We start from the raw sequence: 27,193 nt of genomic DNA on the forward strand, positions 1-27,193 counted from the left end.
GGGGTGAGTCACAAGACAAAGACACTGAGGTGGGGGCCTTAACTCCTATCATTTGAAGCTCCTGAAGCTAGGATTGGAGCTGCTGGAGAGAAGGAGGGTGAGTCACAAGACAAAGACACTGAGGTGGGGGCCCTTAAACTCCATATCATTTGAAGCTTCCTGAAGCTAGGATTGGAGCTGCTGGAGAGAAGGAGGGGGTGAGTCACAAGACAAAGACACTGAGGTGGGGACCTTAAACTCCATATCATTTGAAGCTTCCCTGAAGCTAGGATTGGAGCTGCTGGAGAGAAGGAGGGGGTGAGTCACAAGACAAAGACACTGAGGTGGGGGCCCTTAAACTCCATATCATTTGAAGCTTCCTGAAGCTAGGATTGGAGCTGCTGGAGAGAAGGAGGGGGTGAGTCACAAGACAAAGACACTGAGGTGGGGGCCCTTAAACTCCATATCATTTGAAGCTTCCTGAAGCTAGGATTGGAGCTGCTGGAGAGAAGGAGGGGTGAGTCACAAGACAAAGACACTGAGGTGGGGACCCTTAAACTCCATATCATTTGAAGCTTCCTGAAGCTAGGATTGGAGCTGCTGGAGAGAAGGAGGGGGTGAGTCACAAGACAAAGACACTGAGGTGGGGGCCCTTAAACTCCATATCATTTGAAGCTTCCTGAAGCTAGGATTGGAGCTGCTGGAGAGAAGGAGGGGGTGAGTCACAAGACAAAGACACTGAGGTGGGACCCTTAAACTCCATATCATTTGAAGCTTCCTGAAGCTAGGATTGGAGCTGCTGGAGAGAAGGAGGGGTGAGTCACAAGACAAAGACACTGAGGTGGGGACCCTTAAACTCCATATCATTTGAAGCTTCCTGAAGCTAGGATTGGAGCTGCTGGAGAGAAGGAGGGGGTGAGTCACAAGACAAAGACACTGAGGTGGGGACCCTTAAACTCCATATCATTTGAAGCTTCCTGAAGCTAGGATTGGAGCTGCTGGAGAGAAGGAGGGGGTGAGTCACAAGACAAAGACACTGAGGTGGGGACCCTTAAACTCCATATCATTTGAACCTTCCTGAAGCTAGGATTGGAGCTGCTGGAGAGAAGGAGGGGGTGAGTCACAAGACAAAGACACTGAGGTGGGGCCCTTAAACTCCATATCATTTGAACCTTCCTGAAGCTAGGATTGGAGCTGCTGGAGAGAAGGAGGGGGTGAGTCACAAGACAAAGACACTGAGGTGGGGACCCTTAAACTCCATATCATTTGAAGCTTCCTGAAGCTAGGATTGGAGCTGCTGGAGAGAAGGAGGGGGTGAGTCACAAGACAAAGACACTGAGGTGGGGACCCTTAAACTCCATATCATTTGAAGCTTCCTGAAGCTAGGATTGGAGCTGCTGGAGAGAAGGAGGGGGTGAGTCACAAGACAAAGACACTGAGGTGGGGACCCTTAAACTCCATATCATTTGAACCTTCCTGAAGCTAGGATTGGAGCTGCTGGAGAGAAGGAGGGGGTGAGTCACAAGACAAAGACACTGAGGTGGGGGCCCTTAAACTCCATATCATTTGAACCTTCCTGAAGCTAGGATTGGAGCTGCTGGAGAGAAGGAGGGGGTGAGTCACAAGACAAAGACACTGAGGTGGGGCCCTTAAACTCCATATCATTTGAAGCTTCCTGAAGCTAGGATTGGAGCTGCTGGAGAGAAGGAGGGGGTGAGTCACAAGACAAAGACACTGAGGTGGGGGCCCTTAAACTCCATATCATTTGAACCTTCCTGAAGCTAGGATTGGAGCTGCTGGAGAGAAGGAGGGGGTGAGTCACAAGACAAAGACACTGAGGTGGGGGCCCTTAAACTCCATATCATTTGAAGCTTCCTGAAGCTAGGATTGGAGCTGCTGGAGAGAAGGAGGGGGTGAGTCACAAGACAAAGACACTGAGGTGGGGGCCCTTAAACTCCATATCATTTGAAGCTTCCTGAAGCTAGGATTGGAGCTGCTGGAGAGAAGGAGGGGGTGAGTCACAAGACAAAGACACTGAGGTGGGGGCCCTTAAACTCCATATCATTTGAAGCTTCCTGAAGCTAGGATTGGAGCTGCTGGAGAGAAGGAGGGGTGAGTCACAAGACAAAGACACTGAGGTGGGGGCCCTTAAACTCCATATCATTTGAACCTTCCTGAAGCTAGGATTGGAGCTGCTGGAGAGAAGGAGGGGGTGAGTCACAAGACAAAGACACTGAGGTGGGGGCCCTTAAACTCCATATCATTTGAAGCTTCCTGAAGCTAGGATTGGAGCTGCTGGAGAGAAGGAGGGGGTGAGTCACAAGACAAAGACACTGAGGTGGGGGCCCTTAAACTCCATATCATTTGAAGCTTCCTGAAGCTAGGATTGGAGCTGCTGGAGAGAAGGAGGGGGTGAGTCACAAGACAAAGACACTGAGGTGGGGACCCTTAAACTCCATATCATTTGAACCTTCCTGAAGCTAGGATTGGAGCTGCTGGAGAGAAGGAGGGGGTGAGTCACAAGACAAAGACACTGAGGTGGGGGCCCTTAAACTCCATATCATTTGAACCTTCCTGAAGCTAGGATTGGAGCTGCTGGAGAGAAGGAGGGGGTGAGTCACAAGACAAAGACACTGAGGTGGGGACCCTTAAACTCCATATCATTTGAAGCTTCCTGAAGCTAGGATTGGAGCTGCTGGAGAGAAGGAGGGGGTGAGTCACAAGACAAAGACACTGAGGTGGGGACCCTTAAACTCCATATCATTTGAAGCTTCCTGAAGCTAGGATTGGAGCTGCTGGAGAGAAGGAGGGGGTGAGTCACAAGACAAAGACACTGAGGTGGGGACCCTTAAACTCCATATCATTTGAACCTTCCTGAAGCTAGGATTGGAGCTGCTGGAGAGAAGGAGGGGGTGAGTCACAAGACAAAGACACTGAGGTGGGGGCCCTTAAACTCCATATCATTTGAACCTTCCTGAAGCTAGGATTGGAGCTGCTGGAGAGAAGGAGGGGGTGAGTCACAAGACAAAGACACTGAGGTGGGGGCCCTTAAACTCCATATCATTTGAAGCTTCCTGAAGCTAGGATTGGAGCTGCTGGAGAGAAGGAGGGGGTGAGTCACAAGACAAAGACACTGAGGTGGGGGCCCTTAAACTCCATATCATTTGAAGCTTCCTGAAGCTAGGATTGGAGCTGCTGGAGAGAAGGAGGGGGTGAGTCACAAGACAAAGACACTGAGGTGGGGACCCTTAAACTCCATATCATTTGAAGCTTCCTGAAGCTAGGATTGGAGCTGCTGGAGAGAAGGAGGGGGTGAGTCACAAGACAAAGACACTGAGGTGGGGGCCCTTAAACTCCATATCATTTGAAGCTTCCTGAAGCTAGGATTGGAGCTGCTGGAGAGAAGGAGGGGGTGAGTCACAAGACAAAGACACTGAGGTGGGGGCCCTTAAACTCCATATCATTTGAACCTTCCTGAAGCTAGGATTGGAGCTGCTGGAGAGAAGGAGGGGGTGAGTCACAAGACAAAGACACTGAGGTGGGGGCCCTTAAACTCCATATCATTTGAAGCTTCCTGAAGCTAGGATTGGAGCTGCTGGAGAGAAGGAGGGGGTGAGTCACAAGACAAAGACACTGAGGTGGGGGCCCTTAAACTCCATATCATTTGAACCTTCCTGAAGCTAGGATTGGAGCTGCTGGAGAGAAGGAGGGGGTGAGTCACAAGACAAAGACACTGAGGTGGGGGCCCTTAAACTCCATATCATTTGAAGCTTCCTGAAGCTAGGATTGGAGCTGCTGGAGAGAAGGAGGGGGTGAGTCACAAGACAAAGACACTGAGGTGGGGGCCCTTAAACTCCATATCATTTGAAGCTTCCTGAAGCTAGGATTGGAGCTGCTGGAGAGAAGGAGGGGGTGAGTCACAAGACAAAGACACTGAGGTGGGGGCCCTTAAACTCCATATCATTTGAAGCTTCCTGAAGCTAGGATTGGAGCTGCTGGAGAGAAGGAGGGGGTGAGTCACAAGACAAAGACACTGAGGTGGGGGCCCTTAAACTCCATATCATTTGAACCTTCCTGAAGCTAGGATTGGAGCTGCTGGAGAGAAGGAGGGGGTGAGTCACAAGACAAAGACACTGAGGTGGGGGCCCTTAAACTCCATATCATTTGAAGCTTCCTGAAGCTAGGATTGGAGCTGCTGGAGAGAAGGAGGGGGTGAGTCACAAGACAAAGACACTGAGGTGGGGGCCCTTAAACTCCATATCATTTGAAGCTTCCTGAAGCTAGGATTGGAGCTGCTGGAGAGAAGGAGGGGGTGAGTCACAAGACAAAGACACTGAGGTGGGGACCCTTAAACTCCATATCATTTGAAGCTTCCTGAAGCTAGGATTGGAGCTGCTGGAGAGAAGGAGGGGGTGAGTCACAAGACAAAGACACTGAGGTGAGGACCCTTAAACTCCATATCATTTGAACCTTCCTGAAGCTAGGATTGGAGCTGCTGGAGAGAAGGAGGGGGTGAGTCACAAAACAAAGACACTGAGGTGGGGGCCCTTAAACTCCATATCATTTGAACCTTCCTGAAGCTAGGATTGGAGCTGCTGGAGAGAAGGAGGGGGTGAGTCACAAGACAAAGACACTGAGGTGGGGGCCCTTAAACTCCATATCATTTGAAGCTTCCTGAAGCTAGGATTGGAGCTGCTGGAGAGAAGGAGGGGGTGAGTCACAAGACAAAGACACTGAGGTGGGGGCCCTTAAACTCCATATCATTTGAACCTTCCTGAAGCTAGGATTGGAGCTGCTGGAGAGAAGGAGGGGGTGAGTCACAAGACAAAGACACTGAGGTGGGGGCCCTTAAACTCCATATCATTTGAAGCTTCCTGAAGCTAGGATTGGAGCTGCTGGAGAGAAGGAGGGGGTGAGTCACAAGACAAAGACACTGAGGTGGGGGCCCTTAAACTCCATATCATTTGAAGCTTCCTGAAGCTAGGATTGGAGCTGCTGGAGAGAAGGAGGGGGTGAGTCACAAGACAAAGACACTGAGGTGGGGGCCCTTAAACTCCATATCATTTGAACCTTCCTGAAGCTAGGATTGGAGCTGCTGGAGAGAAGGAGGGGGTGAGTCACAAGACAAAGACACTGAGGTGGGGGCCCTTAAACTCCATATCATTTGAAGCTTCCTGAAGCTAGGATTGGAGCTGCTGGAGAGAAGGAGGGGGTGAGTCACAAGACAAAGACACTGAGGTGGGGGCCCTTAAACTCCATATCATTTGAAGCTTCCTGAAGCTAGGATTGGAGCTGCTGGAGAGAAGGAGGGGGTGAGTCACAAGACAAAGACACTGAGGTGGGGGCCCTTAAACTCCATATCATTTGAAGCTTCCTGAAGCTAGGATTGGAGCTGCTGGAGAGAAGGAGGGGGTGAGTCACAAGACAAAGACACTGAGGTGGGGGCCCTTAAACTCCATATCATTTGAAGCTTCCTGAAGCTAGGATTGGAGCTGCTGGAGAGAAGGAGGGGGTGAGTCACAAGACAAAGACACTGAGGTGGGGGCCCTTAAACTCATATATCTATAAACCAAAATAGCAATACATTCTGGATTAGTGTGTTTGAGATTGTGATTTTATTTATTTCAAAATGACTGGCTTAGTTCAATGTAATAGCTGTTTTGCACCTGTCTTTCGCAGTACTCTTTTCAAATTTGGATACTGTCCCCTTTGTAAACAAATTACGAGTCTACATAGGCAGATTACCTATCTATAATCTGTAATCTGTGCTCTCCAAGCAGAAACTAGGTGTCTACGTCAGCCATTCCACTCTATGGTGAAGCCACACTATCAGCCCCCTCTGCCACAAAGATCTTGCAGGAGAAGAGCTGTCTGGACAACTGTGGGATCTGGCAGGTTGAGAGCTGTGAACCATAAACCCAAAGCTTTTGCTGTGACCCAGCAGAACAGATATAGTGCCCTTGCTGACCTTAATGGGGACACTAAAGAGATAGGTCAAGGCAGTTGTGATAATGATGACTCAAATAAGCAGGGGATCGTGGTCCAAAATGAAGAACTTTCTTCGGAAAGGCGAAAAGGGGAACCAGGTATCACACATCAGTCGCAGAAGAAGATCAAGGTATGTAAAAAGAGAAGTCACCTTCTGGTTGGTGATTCAATTGTAAGAGATGTTAATTTAGGAGAGGATAAGGAGGTTTTAAAAGAGGTCAGGTGTCTGCCAGGTGCTACTGCCAGCAGAGACAAGAGGCGTATTCTTAAGATAGTCAAGAATGCAAGTAAGGACTGTGACGTTGATGCTATTATACATCTTGGCACTAATGATCTATCCCAGAAAGATGTACTTTCTGTGCAGAATGATTTCCAGAACTTGGGGTATGAACTTAATAGTATAGGTTGTAGGCTTATCTTTTCAGAGGTTTTACCTGTATATAAGGAACAAAAAGGGAAGGGCCAGCGTGTAGCAGAGTTTAATGTTTGGCTAAAGGAGTGGTGTAAAAGGGAAGGCTTTGGTTTTATTAGTCATGAAGCCTGTAGCTTGTCCAATGAAAAACTGTACAAAAGAGATGGGTTGCACCCATCCAAGAAAGGAACTGAGTTACTTGGCATTAAATTCACAGATTTTCTTGATAAACATTTAAACTGAAGAGCGGGGACAGAGAATTAATAGATACAGAACATCTCTGTCCCCAGCAAACTAAAATTCATAGGGTTATAAATGCATGTAACATAGATGTGTGTGTGGGTAAGATTATCACTCCTGCTGTCAAGCAAAACCAAGCATGTAATAGTGATTGTCATACCATGTGCATGAATCACACAAGTGGCAAGAAAATAGGGGCAGTCAGGCATAATACAGGTTATGTAGACAGTAAACACAAGGTCAATCAAAATGGACTCAAATGTCTATATACCAATGCACAGAGTATGAGGAATAAACAGGGAGAATTAGAAATTCAAGTAAAAGAGGGCAGATATGATATTATTGCCATTACAGAAACTTGGTGGGATGAAACTGACAAATGGAACATACAGCTAGAAGGATTTAAATTATTTAAAAGAAATAGACCAAATAAAAGAGGAGGTGGAGTTGCACTATATATAAGAAATAACTATGTCTCTACAGAAATAGAGCACAACAATAATGAGAACTATCTTGAATGCATTTGGGTCAATATTAAAGGTTGTGGGGGAAATGACATTGCCATAGGTCTATACTACAGGCCACCCAACCAAGCAGAGGAAGAAGATGAACTTTTTGCTAGTCAGCTAACTAAGGTATGTAGGAAGCACACCACAATAGTAATGGGAGATTTTAACTACCCTGACATCAACTGGGAAACAAACTCTGCACCAAGTGGAAGATCCAACAGGTTCCTAACAAACCTAGCAGACAACTTTGTTTTCCAAAAAGTAGAGAAGGAAACAAGGGGATCAGCCATACTGGACTTAATTCTCACTAACAGAGAGGAAATGATAGAAGGTGTTGAAGCCATAGGAACCCTGGGGGCAAGTGACCATGCAATATTGGAATTCAACATTATCCAAACACAAGTAGTAGAACAAAGTCAAACTAGAGTCTTGGACTTTAAGAAAGCTAATTTCAATAAACTTAGAGAGAGCTTGGGAAAAATTCCATGGATGAGAATCCTCGAGGGGAAAACAACTCAAGAAGCTTGGGAAATTTTGAAAAATGAGATTAGAAAAGCCCAGTCTAACACAATACCAATGAAGAAGAAAAACAACAGCTCCCAAAAGAAACCAGCATGGCTGCATAAACAACTATCTGACAAACTGAAAGACAAAAAAAGTAAGTATAAAAAGTGGAAGGAGGGGGACATAACTAAGGCAGAATATCAGCAAATAGCCCGAGCCTGTAAAGATGAAGTGAGGAAAGCTAAGGCTCACAATGAAGAAAGGCTTGCCACAAAAGTAAAAATTAACAAAAAAAGCTTCTTCCAACATGTTAAAAACAAGAAAAAAGTTAAGGAAACAATTGGTCCATTGCTAGGAGAAAGTGGCAAGAAGGTGACAAGCAACAGGGAGAAAGCAGAACTATTTAACTCATGTTTTGCATCTGTCTTTACACAAAGGGATAAAACAGTCCAACCTATCAAAAGCAGCACCACAAAATTAGGAACACAAATTGAAATAGGGAAGAAAATGGTAAGTGAGCACCTGTCTACCCTAGATGAGTTCAAATCACCAGGACCGGATGGATTACACCCCAGAGTTCTGAAGGAACTAGCAGACGAGATCTCAGAACCACTGAATTATATCTTTCAGAGATCCTGGAACACCGGGGAACTACCAGAGGACTGGAAAAGAGCTGATGTGGTTCCCATCTTCAAAAAAGGGAAAAAAATAGATCCAGGAAACTACAGACCTATCAGCCTAACCTCAATACCAGGAAAGATTCTGGAAAAAATAATCAAGCAACGAATTTGCGAACACCTAGAAGCAAACAAAGTAATAGCCAAAAGCCAACATGGATTTGTCAAAAACAGATCATGCCAGACTAATCTTATTGCATTCTTTGATAATGTGACAAAATTAGTGGACCAGAGGAATGCCGTTGATATAGTTTACTTGGACTTCAGTAAGGCTTTTGATAAGGTAGACCATAACCTACTACTAGATAAAGTAGAAGAATGTGGGTTAGACAGCATCACCACCAGATGGATTGGTAACTGGCTGACCAACCGCACTCAACGTGTAGTTCTCAATGGAACTGCATCTACATGGAGGGAAGTATGCAGTGGAGTACCCCAAGGCTCTGTTTTAGGCCCAGTACTCTTCAACATCTTCATCAATGATTTGGATGAGGGAATAAATGGGGAACTCATCAAATTTGCAGATGATACCAAGCTGGCAGGAATAGCCAACACTCCAGAAGATAGGCTTAAGATACAGAAGGATCTTGACAAACTTGAACATTGGGCACTATCTAATAAAATGAAATTCAATGGTGAAAAGAGTAAGGTTCTACATTTAGGCAACAAAAACGGAATGCACAGGTACAGTATAGGTGATACCATACTCAGTAGTAGTAACTGTGAAAGGGATCTTGGAGTCCTAGTGGACAACCATTTAAATATGAGCCAGCAGTGTGCAGCAGCTGCCAAAAAAGCCAACACAGTTCTAGGCTGCATCAACAGAGGGATAGAATCAAGATCACGTGAAGTGTTAATACCACTTTATAATGCCTTGGTAAGGCCACACTTGGAATACTGCATTCAGTTCTGGTCGCCACGATGTAAAAAAGATGTGGAGACTCTAGAAAGAGTGCAGAGAAGAGCAACAAAGATGATTAGGGGACTGGAGACTAAAACATATGAAGAACGGTTGCAGGAACTGGGTATGTTTAGCTTAAGAGAAAGAAGGACTAGGGGAGACATGATAGCATTATTCCAATATCTCAGAGGTTGCCACAAAGAAGAGGGAGTCAAACTATTCTCCAAAGCACCTGAGGGTAGAACAAGAAGCAATGGGTGGAAACTAATCAAGGAGAGAAGCAATTTAGAACTGAGGAGGAATTTCCTGACAGTGAGAACAATTAATCAGTGGAACAGCTTGCCTCCAGAAGTTGTGAATGCCCCAACACTGGAAGTCTTTAAGAAGATGTTGGATAGCTATTTGTCTGAAACGGTATAGGGTTTCCTGCCTAGGCAGGGGGTTGGACTAGAAGACCTCCAAGGTCCCTTCCAACTCTACTATTGTATTGTATTATTGTATTGTATTATTGTATTGTATTGTATTGTATTGTATTGTATTATTGTATTGTATTGTATTGTATTGTATTGTATTATTGTATTGTATTGTATTGTATTGTATAGTATTGTACTATTTGCTAATTCAGCACATCACACCCAGTGCCACTACAGGGAGAAGCCCCTCTGAGCTTCTCATGGGTCACTGGCTAAGATCCCACTTAGACCGGCTACACCCCAATTATTCTGCCTCATCGCCCCCAGACTCCACAAGCAAGATTCGGACGTTTAGCGTAGGGGAGTCGGCATATGCCCACAAATATGCCGGGGGAACTCTGTGGATTCCTGCCATAGTGATAGGCATCACCGGCCCTCGCTCTTACCTCCTAGAGCTTGAGGACGGTAGGAATTGGAGAAGGCATATTGACCAACTCCGTGGCCACCTCTCCAACTCCACTCTTAGACAACCAGAGGTAATTCCTGCATGAGTTAGCCAAAGCCCTACCCAAACGGAGCAAACACTCCCTCTCTCCACGGCCAGCTCAAGCCCGAGTGTACTGGGAAACTTATCTGGTTATATTGCAGGCCCGCAGCAAGCTTCGAGTGAACAGGCTCTAGAAGCTCCAGCCGCGGCCTGTGAAAGGTTCCAGGAGCTTCCACCAAGCGGAGATGCGGAGCAAACAGTTCCGTCCGACCTGTCCAAGGAAACCCCTCCTACTGAACTGCGCAGGTCAGGCAGAGCTACCCCAAAGCCCGCCTTCCTGCGTGACTACGTAACAAGTAGGATTATTCTATCCAAGAGGGGAGGGGTGTTAGATACTTGCTCTAACTAAAGTGGTTTCCACCAAGGTCCTCTGTTCCGGCGGGAACAGAGGTTTAATCCTATTGGTCGAAGGGTCTGACAGCTCCCTATAAAAGGGCTGCTGTCAGACTCAACCTTCGCTGGATTGTTCTCACTTCTTGTACTTTAATAAAGAGCTGTTGTTACCGTTAAGCCTGTGTGTGCCTATCCATTACCCAATCTAACAAGATCTATGCTCTGAGTGCCTTAAGCATGAATATGAATATGCTGTGCTGTAGCATGAACAATATGTGGGCCATCTAAGGTGAAATCTTCAGTGTGTTGGCTCCATTGTCCCAAGATTTTGGCAATCGACTCATGCTCACTTAGAACGCGATGAGATCCATTCCATTTCAGCTGCAATACTTACATCTACAATCAGGAAATCAAGCCAGCACCAAGCATTAGTGAAGTATTTTTGGAATCCATAAGCCACCCATTTCAGCAACATCTCTAAGACAAATATGTAGGTGAAGATTTTGTCAGCATAATCCAGCATGGTTTTAATATTCTTCCTTTCACTCAAGTAAATGTCTTCAAATGCCTGAGATAAGAATGGACATATGAGTATTATATTTGCAGAATAGTATTAAATGCATTACTATATTTACTATTTTTCTTATACATCTCTCTCCCTCTCTCTCCCCCTCCCTCTCCTTCCCTCTCCCCCTTCCCCCCCCCTCTCTCTCACACATACACACACTGCTGGAACATTAGATATAATTCAAGGAAGGTATAGCAAATATAAATAGAAAATCCATGAAAAATCAGGGTGAAAAAATAGAGTCTGTGAAATTTCTAACTTTTTAAAAAATAAATAAACCCCCTTTATGTTTTCCTCTGATAACAGCGATTCTTTCTTTTTGTTGTTGCTTTAGCTACTGTTTTAATCCGCTTTCCTTTTCCATTCTATCTCTCAATGTTCTCAGCCAATTAAGGCTCTTGTAACACATGTGATGGTGTCACAAAACCAATCAAATTTGACTGACAACTTGGTGTGTCTAAAATTACTGATGCCTATAACATTCCCTAAGACTAAATTTCTCAATGATCCCCTTTTGTGACTTCAACTGATGACCACATTTGGGGTGACATTTCAATGTCCAAATGACCTGGTTGTTAAGGAAATCATGCAACTCCTAAATATATTGTGCAATCATTAAGTGAGTCAGGAACTCCCCCACCTTGTCAGCTGGGAAAATCACAAGCTGCAATGGCATGGACCTTGAATGCTACAACTGTTTTAAATATAATGCAATTGCCAAGCTCCCACATAGCCATTGTTTGAGCATGGGAATGCTGCAATGATTGTAACATTGAGGAAGTCCCTTTTTTTCAGCGCCCCTGATCTGTTGTTAAATTAATGGTCATAAGTCAAGGACTATCTGTGCTGTTTTCAAACTATCTTTCTAGGGTTCCAGAAAGTTTCTATTCTGCTGGCAAAGATGGAGCAATATTTGTCCCATCTTTGTCACATTGTAGAAACGTTTTTCAGAACCATGAACTATCCAAGGGAGATTCAATTTTCAGTCGCAGCTATCATCCATTTCTCCCCCATTGACTATTGATAATAAGGTGCTGAAGCAAATCCTAAACACTGATAAAATGAAAGAAGCCCATTTTGATATGACTCTAATTGGATTTGGATTTGGATTTATTGGATTTATATGCCGCCCTTCTCCCAAGGACTCAGGGCGGCGTACAGCACTAAAAAACACATAGTACAAAAGTTAAAAGGAAGATAGTGAAAGCACAAAAATATCAAAACTAATTAGATTTAAAAGCAGACTAGAAAGGAAGCAGGTGTATATAAATGGTTTCCCATTAAAACTAGATTAGACATTCAACCAGTTCCCCAAAACAATGAGCTTTATTTTGAAAGAATCAGAGAATGAGTAGGGTTAGATCCAGACAGCTGTGTTATTCCTAAAAAAAAGCAGATCAGATTTTTAACAAAGCTAACTGCCCTTCTTTTGTTTACAGGTAGTCCTCAACTTATGACCCCAAGTGAGCCAAGAATTTACGTTGCTAAATGGAACCATTAAGCGAGTTTTGGCCCACTTTATGACCTTTCTTGCCATAGTTATTAAGTGAATTCCACTGTACAATGCAGTTGTAAAGTGAGTAACATGGTTGTTAAGTGAATCTGGCTTCCCCATTGACTTTGCTTGTCAGAAGGTCACAGAAGTGGAATCACATGACTTCAGGACACTGCAACTGTCATAAATACGAGTCAGTTGCCAAGCATCTGAATTATGATCACATGACCATGGGGATGTTGCAATGGTTGTATAAAGTGTGAAAAACAATTATAGGTCATTTTTTTCAAGTGCCATTATAACTTCAAGCAGTCACTAAACAAACTGTTATAAGTTGAGGACTATCTGTATTTGTCTACATCAGTTGTTTCTCAATTTCAACATCTTTAAGATGAGTGGATTTCAATTCCCACAATTTCCCAGATAGTATGCTGGCTGGGGAATTTTGGGAGTTAGAATAGAATAGAATAGAATGGAGTACAATAGAATGGAATGGAATGGAATAGAATGGAATAGAATGTAGAAATGGGATTGAATAGGAATAGAATAGAATAGAATAGAATAGAATAGAATAGAATAGAATAGAAAGTAGAATAGAGTAGAGTAGAGTAGAGTAGAGTAGAGTAGAGTAGAGTAGAGTAGAGTAGAGTAGAAAGAATAGAATAGAATGTAGCAATGGGATAGAATAGAATGTAGAAATGGGATTGAATAGGAATAGAATAGAATAGAATAGAATAGAATAGAATAGAATAGAAAGTAGAATAGAGTAGAGTAGAGTAGAGTAGAGTAGAGTAGAGTAGAGTAGAGTAGAAAGAGTAGAATAGAATGTAGCAATGGGATAGAATAGAATGTAGAAATGGGATAGAATAGGAATAGAATAGAATGTAGAAATGGGATAGAATAGAATAGAATGTAGAAATGGGATTGAATAGGAATAGAATAGAATGGAATGGAACAGAATTCTTTATTGGCCAAGTGGACACACAAGGAATTTGTCTATGGTTGAAGTCCTTGCATCTTAAAACTATCAAGGTTATTATTGGAAATGACAATGTACTCTCCTTTTTTTCTCCTTCAGTTAATGTTAAAGAAAAAAGAGTTAACATACCAACGCTCCACTACTTAACAAAATCATGAACACAATGAAGCTTTCAAACCAGTTGTGTTCCACAATTTGGTAGCATGTCTTTCTTAAATTCCACCATGTTTTCCCTGGAAACTTTGTCGTATTCACGGTACACCAAGGATAACGGTGAACGCATCCTGAAAGAGACATTGAAGTCACAATGCAAGATTACTGAGCTAACGCAATTATCATGAACAGCTTAATAATATTTTTTTTAGCTCCACATCCTGTCTTTCAAGATGCTTGGTAAACCTCTCTGAGAAGACATGACTAATCTAGTTGGCCATGCTATCTGGGATGATGAAAACCATCATTTCTGGATGAAGACATGTTCAAAAGCAATTGTAGCTTGAATTGATGAAGAGGGAAAAACTTATAAGGTTCATAGGGGTACAGGTGGTCCTTAATTTACAACTAGAACTGACCCCAACATTTCCATTGCCAAGGAAGGCAGTCGTTAAGTGAGTTTTGCCCAGTTTTATGACATTTTTGCCACAGTTATTAAATGAATCAGGTACTCATTAAGCAAATCTGGTTTCTACTATTGACTTTGCTTATTGGAAGCCAGCTGGGAAAGCTGCAAAGGGGGATTGCATGACCCAGGGACACGCCAACCATCATAAATACATGCCAGTTGCCAAGCACCAGAATTTTGATCACATGACCATGAGAATTCTGCAATTATAAATGAGAAAAACAGTCATAAGTCACTTTTTTCAGTGACATTGTAACTTCAAATGATCATTATATGAACAGTTGTAAGTCGAGGCCTACTGTAATACCTTTCTATAGTTCAAAGTCAAATATCTATTTTCAGAAAAGTTGATTAGATTATATTAGATTTTTTTTTTTAAAGGTGGAAAAAATTGGATGAACTTGGCGATATACCTGCCAAGGTGCTTTTTCAAGAGGCAATTTGCACTTTCTTTGCTTTTCCTTGAAGGCCTTTCACTTCTCATTCAAGAAGCTTCTTCAGTTCTGACTGTCTGGACTGTCAGAACTGAAGAAGCTTCTTGGATGAGAAGCGAAACATCTTCAAGAAAAAACCAAGAAAGTCCAGTTGTCTTTTGAGAAAGCACATTTTTTTTGCAGTGGTCGTTAACACCACAGTCCTAAAGTGGCCAACTGAATGTTGTAGTCATTAAGGGAACCAATTATTTCCTATCAGGCTTTTTTTTTTGCCAAAAATGGAAGCAAATGCCAATTTTTGGCAAATATATATATTTATATATAAATATATAAATATACATATATATGTCCTCTGTGATTAGTCGAATGACAGAAAGGGGGAGTAATGAGCTCCCTCCCATATTTGGGCATACCAGGGGTTGTAACACAAATACATACCTATTTCCCTGGCCTAGCTGATAAGGAAGAAAGCCTGTGGCTTAGTGGCAATTACATTGGCCTAATATGCAACACAGCCCTGGTTCGATTCCCAGTAAGGGTATGGCTAGCCCGTTTTGGATACAAGGTAGGTGGAGAGCCCACGCGGAGGCTCAGGGAGGGGGAAAAACAGGCCCCCAGGAAGTTCCAGAAGGCCATAAATGGACCTGTTTATGGCCTCCAGAGGGCCTTGGGAGCCTGGGGGAAGCAGTTTTCCCCTCCCAGAAGCTCGATGAAAGCCTCTGGAGCCTGGGGAAAGCAAAAACGCCGCTCCTGCTGTTGTGCAGGAGGCCAACTAGGCCACGCCCACCATGGTCATGCCCACCCAGCAATCGGGCAGAGAATCCCTTGCTGAAGTTTTTGAAGCCCACCCCTGGAAGTGGATCAAAAGCATTTTTAGAAGGTTTGTTTTAAGTTCAAGTGGTTGCTAGGCGTCCAGTCATAAGTTGAGGACTACCTGTACATTTGAACATACATGAGAAGTGGGGATTCAATTACAAATGTCATGCTCACTATCTTGTAGATTCTGACCCACAGATGTCCCCGGTCGCATCCTTATGATTGTTAAATGATATAAATCTGTCATGGGGATCCTTACTTTCTGGGAAACAGTTGTCCGGTTGTTTGAAATCCTCATCAAGCTCCGAGTTGTTCTTCAGGAACTCATCTGGGTCTGTCAGATCCACAGTGCTGCCTTCTGAGCAACTGGTTGAGTCGGCATTCTACAAAACCAAAAAGATAGAGCAGATGTTTCCTTTGTGTTAGATACTTGCCCTAACTACAGTGGTTTCCACCAAGGTCCTCTGTTACGGCGGGAACAGAGGTTTAATCCTATTGGTCGAAGGGTCTGACAGCTCCCTATAAAAGGGCTGCTGTCAGACTCAACCTTCGCTGGATTGTTCTCACTTGTTGTACTTAATAAAGGGCTGTTGTTACCGTTAAGCCTGTGTGTGCCTATGCATTACCCAATCCAACACTTCGGGTCAGATGTCCCTCGGCATTCCTGGATCAAATGCTTACAGAAGGCACCACTATTTTTTAAACATGGAAAGTGGTGGTTCTAAGTAACAGTAACGGAGTTGGAAGGCACCTTGGTGGTCATCTAGCCCAACCCCCTGCTCTGCAGTGATCTGGTCTCAAATGGCAAAAGTAATTTGAAGAATGTAACCCTTTAAACCAAAACCAGATGTGTTATTTTCTCAAAGGCCATTGCCAAATCACAGAACATATCCATGGATGCGTTAGGCAGATTTTGATCTCTGCGAAATCTTAGTTAAAATAGGTAGTCCTTGATTTACAACAGTTAGTTGTAAAGTGACCATTCAAGGTTACAAGGGCACTGAAAAAAAGTGAATTACAATTGTTTTTCACAGTTGTAGCCGTTGCAACATCCCCATGGTCACGTGATCAAAATTTGGCAAATGGCTCATATTTATGATAGTTTCAGTGGCCCAGAATCACCTGATCCCCATTTGTGGCCTCCTGACAAACAAAGTCAATGGGGAAGCCAGATTTACTTAACAACCGTGTTACTAACTTGAGAACTGCATGATTCAATTAGCAACTGCAGCAGGAAGAGTCATAAAATGGGCCAAAATTCACTTAACCAATGTCTCGCTTAGTAACAGAAACGTCAGGCTCAATTCTGGTCATAAGCTGAGGACGACCTGAAAATTCCTCTTGAGATTGAATTCAGCCCCTGAAACAATCTCCTTTAACTATAGGGATTCTGGTTGGTTCCTGTACAGATAGCATTCAACTTATGATCATAATTGGGAAAGTAATTTCTGTTGCTAAGGAAAGAGATGGTTCAGTGATTTATGCCTGATTCTATGATCTTTTTTTGCCATGGTTGTTAAGCAAATCGCTTTAATTAAGTGAATTGTGTGGTTGTTAAGCAAATTTGTCTTATTCCCATTGATTTGGCTTGTCAGAAGCAGGCTGGGAAGGTTGTAAATGGTGATCAAATGACTCAAGGATGCTGTAAAGAACATGCCAGCTGCCAAATATCTGAATTTTGATGACATATTTATGGGGAAGTTGCAGTGATGGGATTCATTTTTTTTTACTGCCGGTTCTGTGGGTGTGGCTTGGTGGGCATGGCAGGGGAAGGTTACTGCATAATCCCCATTTCCCCATCCCAGATCAGCTGGGACTCAGGAGGCAGATAATAGATGGGGCGGGGCCAGCCAGAGGTGGTATTTACCGATTCTCCAAACTACTCAAAATTTCTGCTACCGGTTCATTCAAGGCCTGGTATGTCACTGCGTTAATTGTTTGCTAGCTGAACTGAGAATTTATTGCGCAGGTCACTGGCCTTATCAGCAAGTGATGTACTGCGCCTGCTCACACACATTCCAGAGACTTCTTTACTTTTGATCTTCTGTTCGCCTGCCAAGAAGGTGGACGATAATTGCTCTTGCCAAAATGTAACAATTAGATAGATTTGTTTATTTTCTTATTTTCATATTAAAAGTTTTGTTTTTCATTAGAACATGTTCTCGGGTTTTTATTTTCGCTTTTTCTGAAGATATGCTGTTTGGAAAGCCGTCGATTCACACCTCATTAGCTCAGGGTGAAATTTCCCCTGACATGGTATAAGTCACATTTTTCTTACCATTGTAACTTCAAGTGGCTGCTAAACAAATGGTTGTAAGTTGAGGACCGCCGGTATTCCTTTTCAACTAACTCATTTCAAAATAATTTGGTTCTGTAGTCGCAATAGGCAATCCTCATGACCACTTCATTGTGGATATCATCATAATCCTCGTTTATTAGCTTTACCTAGTCCCCGGCACGTCAGCAGAAGCTCAAGGCTCAACCCTTCCTATATTGAGCTAGTCCTCGACTTATGATCACAATTGAGTCCAAAATTTCTGTTGCTGAGCCAGACAGTTGTTAAGTGAATTTTACCCCATTTGATGAGCTTTCTTGCCACAATTGTTAAGTGAATCACTGCAATGGTTAAGTTAGTAACATGGTTGTTAGATGAACCTGGCTTGCCCATCGACTTTGCTTGTCAGAAGGTTGCAAAAAGTGACCACATAACTCTAGAACACTGCAACTGTCATAAATATGTGACAGTTGCCAAGCATTTGAATTTTGATCGCATGACCTTGGGGATGCTGAAATGAGTACATGTGAAATATGTTCATAAGTCAGGTTTTTTTTTTCCCCAGTGATGCTGTAACTTCAAACAGTCACTAAATGGACTGTGGTAAGTTGAGGACCTACAGGTAGATAAAATGGGCTGGAAAAGATTGAGCAGCATAGTCCTCCCAGATAATTCCCATGTGGGAGAATGAAAGATCAGGTGCACATGTGAAGGTCAAATTGGTTTAAGCCTATACGCAGGAATCTTCCCAAGGAAGAGTCACTGCCTGGCTGGAGGTTAAATGGAACAAGGGGAGGTTGGACTTAATCCACTTGTGGCTAGAGATTCTAGGCCAGTGATGGCGAACCTTTTTGTAACCTTTTTGCCAAAATTGTGCATGTGCTTACAACAGTGCATGTGCGCTTGCCCCCACACACACAATACAACGTGCCCCACCCACCTGCACATGAGCACGTGACAACCCCTAGCCATGCGGGAGGGGGAGTTTTCACCTTCTCCAGGCTCCGAAGGCTTTCTACAGAGCGAAAACGGCTCCCCCTGTCCCCCAGAGGCCTTCCAGAAGCCGGAAACGGATCATTGCCGAACTTCCGGTTGGCCCATTGGGCCGGTTTTTTGCCCTCCCCAGCAGTGGTGGGTTCCAGATCCTGTTCCAATCAGTACGGTTGGAACAGGCCCGGCAGCGTCCGCATGGATCTTAGTGCCTCTGCGAGCCTCCGTGATGTTCCAGCTGCTCAATGGAGCGTCACGCAGGCGCTGTATGTGTCGTGCACGGAAGCACAGAAGACTTAAAAGACCGGTAAGAAGCTCGGGCGGGCAGGTGGGCCCTCCAGAGCACCGTACCGGAACGGTATCTGGTGCTCCGGGCTGGCTCTGGATGACTCGTTACGGGGCATACTGCCTGCAACTCACCACTGCTACCCAGGCTCCAGAGGCTTTCCTGAAGCCTGGGGAGAGCAGAAATGGGTTCCCCCAGCCCTCCAGTAGGCCAGAAATCATCTGGCCGGCACACACATGCTCACATGCCGGCAGATATGGCTCCGTGTGCCACCTGTGGCCGTAGGTTCTCTATCACAGTTCTAGGCTGATTCCTCTTTTGCCTCCGCCCCCAGATTCTGTCATTCCTTCACCTACATCTGAACTTTATCAATATATCACGTTGGCAGCATTTTTCTTGCCTGTAGTTTGGAGAGTGGTATTTACCTCTTTTTCCTTGTGCAGCGAGGGTCCAACTTTCACTTGTACATTTCTTTCTTCAGGGATTTCTGACGTCCGGCTCCAGACGTCACAGCTTTTGGCCTTTTCTCCCCTCAAGCGCAACTGGTTTTCCTGCTGAAAATCACCACAGTTGGGATTTAAAATCACTTCTAGGTTGCTTTAGCTGCCAAAATGGCCGCCACAGTCCTATGATCCATGGCACAACTCTCTTTTGCAGGTGCCAACCTTACAGATGCCCCTGCCCAGAGTTTAAAAATCAGGATTCTGACCAAATTTATTTTTCTTCTTTTCCATGTACAGGTAGTCCTCAACTTACAACCATTCATTTAGTGACCATTTGAAGTTACAATGGCACTGAAAAAGTGACACGAGCACTTTTCACACTTACGGCCGTTGCAGCGTTCTCATGGTCACATGATCAAAATTCAGATGCTGGCAACTGCTTCATATTTATGACAGTTGCAGTGTCCTGGGTCACGTGATTGCTTTTTTGTCAGGGTTCTGATGGATGCCCTAATTAAATCATGAGCCTCGAGCCAAGCTTCAAAAGATGAATTTCTTATTACTTATTTATTTATTATTAGTTATTTATTAGGAGCAACATGTCCTCACCTACCCAAGTGAAGCCAACTCTGAACCCATGCAATTTACAGCCCAATTATGACCCTGTTTCCCAGGTTGTGTGCCATAAATCACAATCTCCAACTTTCGAGGGCCGTAGAGATCACTCCCCCTCCAGTTGCTGTGGATAACCTGAGAGACAGCCTTAAGAGAGATAAGTGTTGAATGTGCTTCTGTTTGTGGCTGCTTCATCAGTTTCCCATCCCCCTTTTCTTGTGGCAACTCGAGAGCAGGCCAGGGATGCTTCGTGATTTGACATTTTTTGTGACCTTCTTGCAAGCAATGTCAATGGGGAAGCCAGATTCGCTTAACAACTGTGGTACTAAACAGTGTTTCACTAATCAATGTGTCAGTACAGGTCATAAAATGGGGCGAAACTCACTTAACTGTCTTGCTTAGCAATGGAAATTTTGGGCTCAGTTTTAATCGTAAGTCAAGAACTACCTGTACCATTTTCCAACAAATATCCTCACACCTGAATCTTCTGTCGAAGGATGTTGCCAGAAAGGGAACCAGAAACAAACCCACAAAAAGGCTTTAATCCAGGGGTGAAATCCGAAATTTTGAGTAGTTCGGAGAAATTTTGAGTAGTTCGGAGAACCAGCAAATGCCACCCCACAGAACCAGTAGTAAAAAAAATTGCATTTCACCACTGCTTTAATCCCATAGTTGTGGCTGCATTTTTATTTTTCTAGACACCCCAGATATGTTGCAACAGCTGCTTATCCAAGAAATAAGTTTTATTTATTAAATGTATGGGCCATCCATCTCACTATTATAGTCACCCTGAGAGGCCTGCAAAATGATTAAAGGATGATACAGTTTGTTATGTGCATCTTCCTAGAATTTATTTACCAGCCTCCCTGCCGACAGACCTGAGTAGATATTGTGAAATAATAAAAAAGAGAAGGTGCATAGGAAACAGTTATACATTTTAACGCTTTTGTCAGATGCCAGATTTGCAATTTCTGACAATAATTTTGTCTTCAGGTAAGCAGCAAAGCCAGTTCATAATGAATCAGTCCTGACCCTCTAGTGTTTTTCCACCTTTGCAACATTAAAACATTTGGGCTTCAACTGCCAGAAATCCCCACAAAACATGCTGGCTGGGGAATTCTGTGAGTTGAAGTCCATGCACTTCAGAGCAGAGATGGCTAACCTTTTTTGGTCGGAGTGCGCAAAGCATATGTGCGTGCCTAAACCCCCAAAATGCAATGCGTACACGTGACCCTCCCTGCACATGCAGACGTGAGCCCCCTATATGCGCCCTCCTCCATGCATGTGCCCATGACACACCCCCACATGCCCCACCCCACGCATGCACACGTGACCAGCACACGCACTGCCCCCCCGTGCATGCGTGGCAGGGACCCAAAGATTAGCTGGTCAGCGGAGGGCGGCGTGCATGTGCAGCAGAGCTGAACTGGGCCGACGGCTCGTGTGTCATCAGAGAGGGGGCTGCATGCCACCTCCGGCACATGTGTCATTTATTAATCATCACGGCCTTAGAGCTGCCAAGGCTGAGAAGCACTGCTCCAAGGGAAATAACTAATAAAAAATAACTTCTTGGAATCAAGATCAATTCTGATGTTTTCATGGACCCATCGCAGCTACCCTTACATGGTGAGCCACTGTCTTCTTCAGAGATGTAGTTTCACTTTCCCCACTTTGGAATCTCCTGCAGATCTCCTAAACCTGACTTTGCAACCTGCTGAGATACAATACAATAATACAATAGTAGAGTTGGAAGGGACCTTGGAGGTCTTCTAGTCCAACCCCCTGCCTAGGCAGGAAACCCTATACCGTTTCAGACAAATAGCTATCCAACATCTTCTTAAAGACTTCCAGTGTTGGGGCATTCACAACTTCTGGAGGCAAGCTGTTCCACTGATTAATTGTTCTCACTGTCAGGAAATTTCTGACAGTGAGAACAATTAATGATGACCTGAATCTCACCTGCTTTGTACACTCTGTCTCCACGACTGAGCCCAGGTCTTCTGAGGCATCGCTATCCGTTTCCACATGAGCAATCGGAACACGGATAAACACACTGGGACTGGAGATGAAGTCATCTTGGTTGCTCTTCTCACTCACTCGGGGGCTGTTGTGATCTTCTTTGGAATTATGGCCATCGCTTCTCAGTTCTACCTCACTTTTCTCCAAGTCACATTTTACTTTCTTGGTGGCTGCTTTCCTTTTCCACCCCAGCGCTCGGAAGAAAAAGGTCAGGGTAGCCTGTTTTGCAACATGGAGCCCTCTGTGGATCCTAGCAAAGGCAATCTTCAAGTTGTTGGTCTCCCTGTCATCTTCTGGGAGCGCATTGAGGTTGTCGGTACTGAAGGAATTCAGCAGAAGGGCGATGAACAAATTGAGAACCTCAGAGGAAGGAGAAAGCAAAAAGTTAGTAGATGCAACTTATTATTAGATGAAGAGAGAGGATGGATGGATGGATGACAGATGATAGATTAGATAGATAGATAGATAGATAGATAGATAGATAGATAGATAGATAGATAGATAGATAGATAGATAGATAGATAGGTGATAGAGATAATTATTGATAAATAGATGATAGATAGATGATAGATATAGACAGATGATTGATAGATTAGATAGATAGATGGATGGATGGATGAGATAGATAGATAGATAGATAGATAGATAGATAGATAGATAGATAGATAGATAATTATTGATAAATAGATGATAGATAGATGATAGATATAGACAGATGATTGATAGATTAGATAGATGGATGGATAGATGGATGGATGGATGGATGGATGGATGGATGGATGGATGGATGGACGGACGAATGGATGAGATAGATAGATAGATAGATAGATAGATAGATAGATAGATAGATAGATAGATGATAGAAAGATAGATAGATAGATAGATAGATAGATAGATAGATAGATAGATAGATAGATAGATAAAAAGAATAGGTAGGTAGGTAGGTAGGTAGGTAGGTAGGTAGGTAGGTAGGTAGGTAGGTAGGTAGATAGATAGATAGATAGATAGATAGATAGATAGATAGATAGATAGATAAAAAGAATAGATAGATAGATAGATAGATAGATAGATAGATGATAGATAGATAGATAGATAGATAGATAGATAGATAGATAGATAGATAGATAGATAGATAGATTTAAAAAATAGATAGATAGATAGAAAGATCGATCGATCGATAGATGGATGGATGGATGGATGGATGGATGGATGGATGGATGGATGGATGGATGGACAGACAGTAAAGAGAAGAAGGAAGCTCAGGGAGACTCACCACTAAATTCCCAATCACCATCACCATCACGAAGACCAGCAGGCACAGGGACCGCTCAGCCACCACCATGCAGTGCCACATGGTCTCAATCCACTCCCCACACAGGATTCGGAAGATAATGAGGAAAGAATGAAAAAAATCCTCCATGTGCCAGCGAACTTTGCAAGCGGGATCTAACTTCTTGCAGGAGACTTTATAACTGTTCCCAAACAGTTGCATCCCAAATACAGCAAAAATAAAGACGATAATGGCCAGGACCAGGGTGAGGTTTCCCAGAGCATCCACTGAATTTAAGATGATTTTTATCAGGGTATTTAAGGTGGGCCAAGACTTTGCCAGCTTGAAGACTCTCATCTGTTGAAGACGAAAAGATCAAATCAGTTTAAAATCAGTTTTAACGATAACAGAACCATTTGTCAGGTTCTGGGTTCAAAGGTAACTAAGGGGAGTGAGAGGTCAAAAAAGTTGAGATAAAGAGCCCAATCATGACTCTTTAATTAAATATTCATCCCATCAATGTCAGTGGTCCACAAACTGAAAATATTGTCCATTTACTTGTGGTAGTCCTCAACTTACAACGGTTCATTGAGTGACCGTTCAGAATCACAATGGCACTGAAAATTGTGACTTATGACCGTTTTTCATAGTTATAACCTTTGCAGCACCTCCATCAGAGGTGGGTTGCTGTGGGTATGGCAGTACCGGTAGTAGCCGGGAGCAGCTGAGAGCGTGCCGGTACAGTGGCTTATTTAGTTGTGCCCGTGCTCTACAGCTGTTTTTATGGCAAACTGCACATAGCGCATAGTGTGCGGTGCCTGCGTGAGCCCCAACAAGCAGCTGGTTGTCGCAGGGGCGGTAGACTGCGCATGCATGCACAGCGCATGGACGGCGCATGGACGAACGGACCGCAATCAACATACCGGTAGTGACGGTAAGAGCAACCCACCACTGACCCCCCCCCATGGTCATGTGATCAAAATTCAGGCACTTGGCAACTGACTCATATATATGACCGTTCCAGTGTCACCCGGTCACGTTTTATGACCTTCTGACAAGCAAAGTCAACGGGGAAACCAGATTCAGTTAGCGACCGGGCTACTAACTCATCAACTGCCGTGATTCACTTAAGCCACTGAGTCAAGGAAGATCGTCAAATGGAGAAAAACTCCCTTAGCAAATGTCTCACTAAACAACATAAATTTTGGGCGCGATTGTGGTTGTAAGTCGAGGACTACCTCCAGCTCCGAAGCCACAGAACCAACAGTTACCAGCCTCAAGGTTCTCAGGACAGAGAAGCTTCCCTTCTTCCCTCCCTTCTTTCCTTTCCCGTTCTCCTTCGTCTCGGTCAATGTGCTCAGATCAACGATGCTGATGAGGACAATCACGCTGTCAAAGACATTGGAGCGCTGCTGGAAATAATGGTAAGGGTCCATGGCGACGATCTTCAGGATCATTTCCACCGTGAAAATGGCGGTGAAAATCTGCCAGGTTCAGAGAAGGAAGAAATAGAAGAGTCAGTCCTGGGGGAAATGAGGGTGCTGCTTCATGTTTAAAAGATTTTATTCTGTCTTCATTACTCTATAAGTAACTGAACATACCTAAAACTCCTTCTTCCTCTTCTTTTCCCCATAACGACAACCCTGCGAAATGGTTGGGCTGAGAGACAGAGAGGGTCTGGCCTACCCAACTCGCTTTCGTGCCCAAGGCAGGACTAGAACTCTCTTTCTCCTGGTGATTGGCCCAAAGTCACCCAGCTGGCTTTCGTGCCTAAGGCAGGACTAGAACTCTGTCTCCTGGTGATTGGCCCAAAGTCACCCAGCTGGCTTTCGTGCCTAAGGCAGGACTAGAACTCTCAGTCTCCTGGTGATTGGCCCAAAGTCACCCAGCTGGCTTTCATGGCTAAGGCAGGACTAGAACTCCCAGTATCCTGGGCTTCACCAGTAGAACAAACTGACTCACTCTGTCTTCCATATAGTGAGCCTTTGTTTGTCACAGTCTGTTTGTGATCCATGATTGGTTGTTTTATTATTATCCATTCAAACAAAGAGAAGAGTCAACAGGAAGATTAAAAAGGTAAAAATGGCAGGTCTGACCACACAATCAAGCATTTGCCCCCCTTTTATCAATACAGGTAGTCCTCGACTTACAACAGTTTGTTTAATGACTATTCAAAGTCACAATGGCACTGAAAAAAATGACTATGACCATTTTTCACACTTACAACCTTGGTAGCAACCTCGTGATCATGTGATCAAAATCCAGATGCTTGTCTGTGTCCCAAGATCGTTTGATCCCCTTTTGCGACCTTCTGACAAATGAAGTCAATGGGGAAGCCAGATTCACTTAACACAACTTTGGCAAGAAAGGTCACAAAATGGGGCAAAACTCACTTAACACAAATGTCTCACTTAACAACAGAAATGTTGGGCTCAGTTGTGGTCGTAAGTTGAGGACTATCTGTATAGCAACATGTTTCATATTTTTAAACAAATCCTCCGGTCCTGCAACTACAACGTTGGTCGGCTGACAGTAAATTAAAATCCTCAGAAATAATCAGCAAAGAAGTTGCAACAGCAATCAGGATCCCACGTGCGAAAGATCCAAAGATACCCTTTTGTGTTCCAAATGAAGAAAAAGGAACCCATAGAGATCTCCTAGTACTCCAGCCAAAGGGAACAACTGAATCTTATGGATGTAAAATAGGCGTAGATTCTTTTCTGCTTCAGGATTTGCTTACCATGTTACCACTCGAAAGAGCCTGTTCAAACTGAGGGGTCATTTTGTAGTGGTCCAAGGCCATGAAAAGAGTATTCATCACGATGCAGAGAGTGATGATGAGGTCGGTAAAGGGGTCCATTACAATAGCACCCACTTTCTTCTTTATTTTCTGCCACAGAGGGCAACAGTTCCAGATAAGATACTTGTGGGCTAACTTGCTCAAGAAGCGAGGCCATTTTCGATCTGATTCTTCAAGCTCTAAAGAAGGAGGAAGAAGGAGGAGAAGGAGGAGGAGCAGGAGCAGGAGGAGGAGGAGGAGGAGGAGGAGGAGGAGGAGGAGGAGGAGGAGGAAGAGGAGGAAGAAGAGGAAGAGGAGGAAGAGGAGGAAGAGGAGGTAGAAGAAAATAGAAAGGAGGAGGAGGAGGAGAAAAAGAAGAGGAGGAAGAAGAAGATAGAAGGGAGGAGGAGGAGAAGAAGAAGAAGATAGAAAGAGGGAGGAGAAGGGAAGGAGGAGGAAGAAGAATAGGAGGAGGAAGAAGAGGAGGAAGCAGATAGAAGGGAGGAGGAGGAGGAGGAGGAGGAGGAGGAGGAGGAGGAGGAGAAGAAGAAGAAGAAGAAGAAGAAGAAGAAGAAGAAGAAGAAGAAGAAGAAGAAGAAGAAGAAGAAGAAGATAGAAAGAGGGAGGAGGAGGGGAGGAGGAGGGAGAAGAAGAGGAGGAGGAAGAGGAGGAAGAAGAAGAGGAAGATGAAGAAGAAGATGAAGAAGATAGAAAGAGGGAAGAGGAGAAGAAGAGGAAGAGGAGGAAGAACAAGATAGAAGATAGAAGGGAGGAGGAGAAGGGGAGGAGGAGGAATAAGTTTTTACTGACCTAGGCATTTAACTTTTTCGTACGGCTCAACCTTTTAACTTTGGTTGAGAATGTACAAATTGTATTCCTTTTTTTCACTTCTCTGCAGCTCATTCCCTGAAAAGATCCAATGATCTCTGATGAAATTCTGACATTAGATAAAACATGTTTACTTCAATAATTGAAGGAGTTTTGGATGGTTAGGAATCAAGCTGTTTTATTTTTCAGCTGCTGTTCTTTATGTTTAAAAAAAAAACACTTTTGACTGCAAATCCCATACAATAGAAATTTCGAAATTTTCAAATAACGG

The 27,193-nt window shown here is 43.9% G+C and overlaps 1 protein-coding gene across 1 annotated transcript in view; it reads right to left on the reverse strand.

The window, feature by feature from the left end:
- The window catches only part of LOC309401155 (sodium channel protein type 5 subunit alpha-like), a 97,929-nt gene that overhangs the window by 40,514 nt on the left and 30,222 nt on the right, over nucleotides 1-27,193 (reverse strand). The window contains exons 11-18 of the mRNA XM_081970180.1: nucleotides 26,056-26,294; nucleotides 24,587-24,799; nucleotides 23,319-23,672; nucleotides 21,986-22,405; nucleotides 19,394-19,522; nucleotides 15,677-15,800; nucleotides 13,675-13,829; nucleotides 10,898-11,071 (exon numbers count right to left, since the gene is read on the reverse strand). Coding sequence (XP_081826306.1) covers nucleotides 10,898-11,071; nucleotides 13,675-13,829; nucleotides 15,677-15,800; nucleotides 19,394-19,522; nucleotides 21,986-22,405; nucleotides 23,319-23,672; nucleotides 24,587-24,799; nucleotides 26,056-26,294 — 1,808 coding nt within the window. The remainder of the gene's footprint in view (nucleotides 1-10,897; nucleotides 11,072-13,674; nucleotides 13,830-15,676; nucleotides 15,801-19,393; nucleotides 19,523-21,985; nucleotides 22,406-23,318; nucleotides 23,673-24,586; nucleotides 24,800-26,055; nucleotides 26,295-27,193) is intronic.

The sequence above is a fragment of the Natrix helvetica genome (assembly GCF_964273705.1).
Source record: "Natrix helvetica genome assembly, chromosome: Z".
NCBI lineage: Eukaryota > Metazoa > Chordata > Lepidosauria > Squamata > Natricidae > Natrix > Natrix helvetica.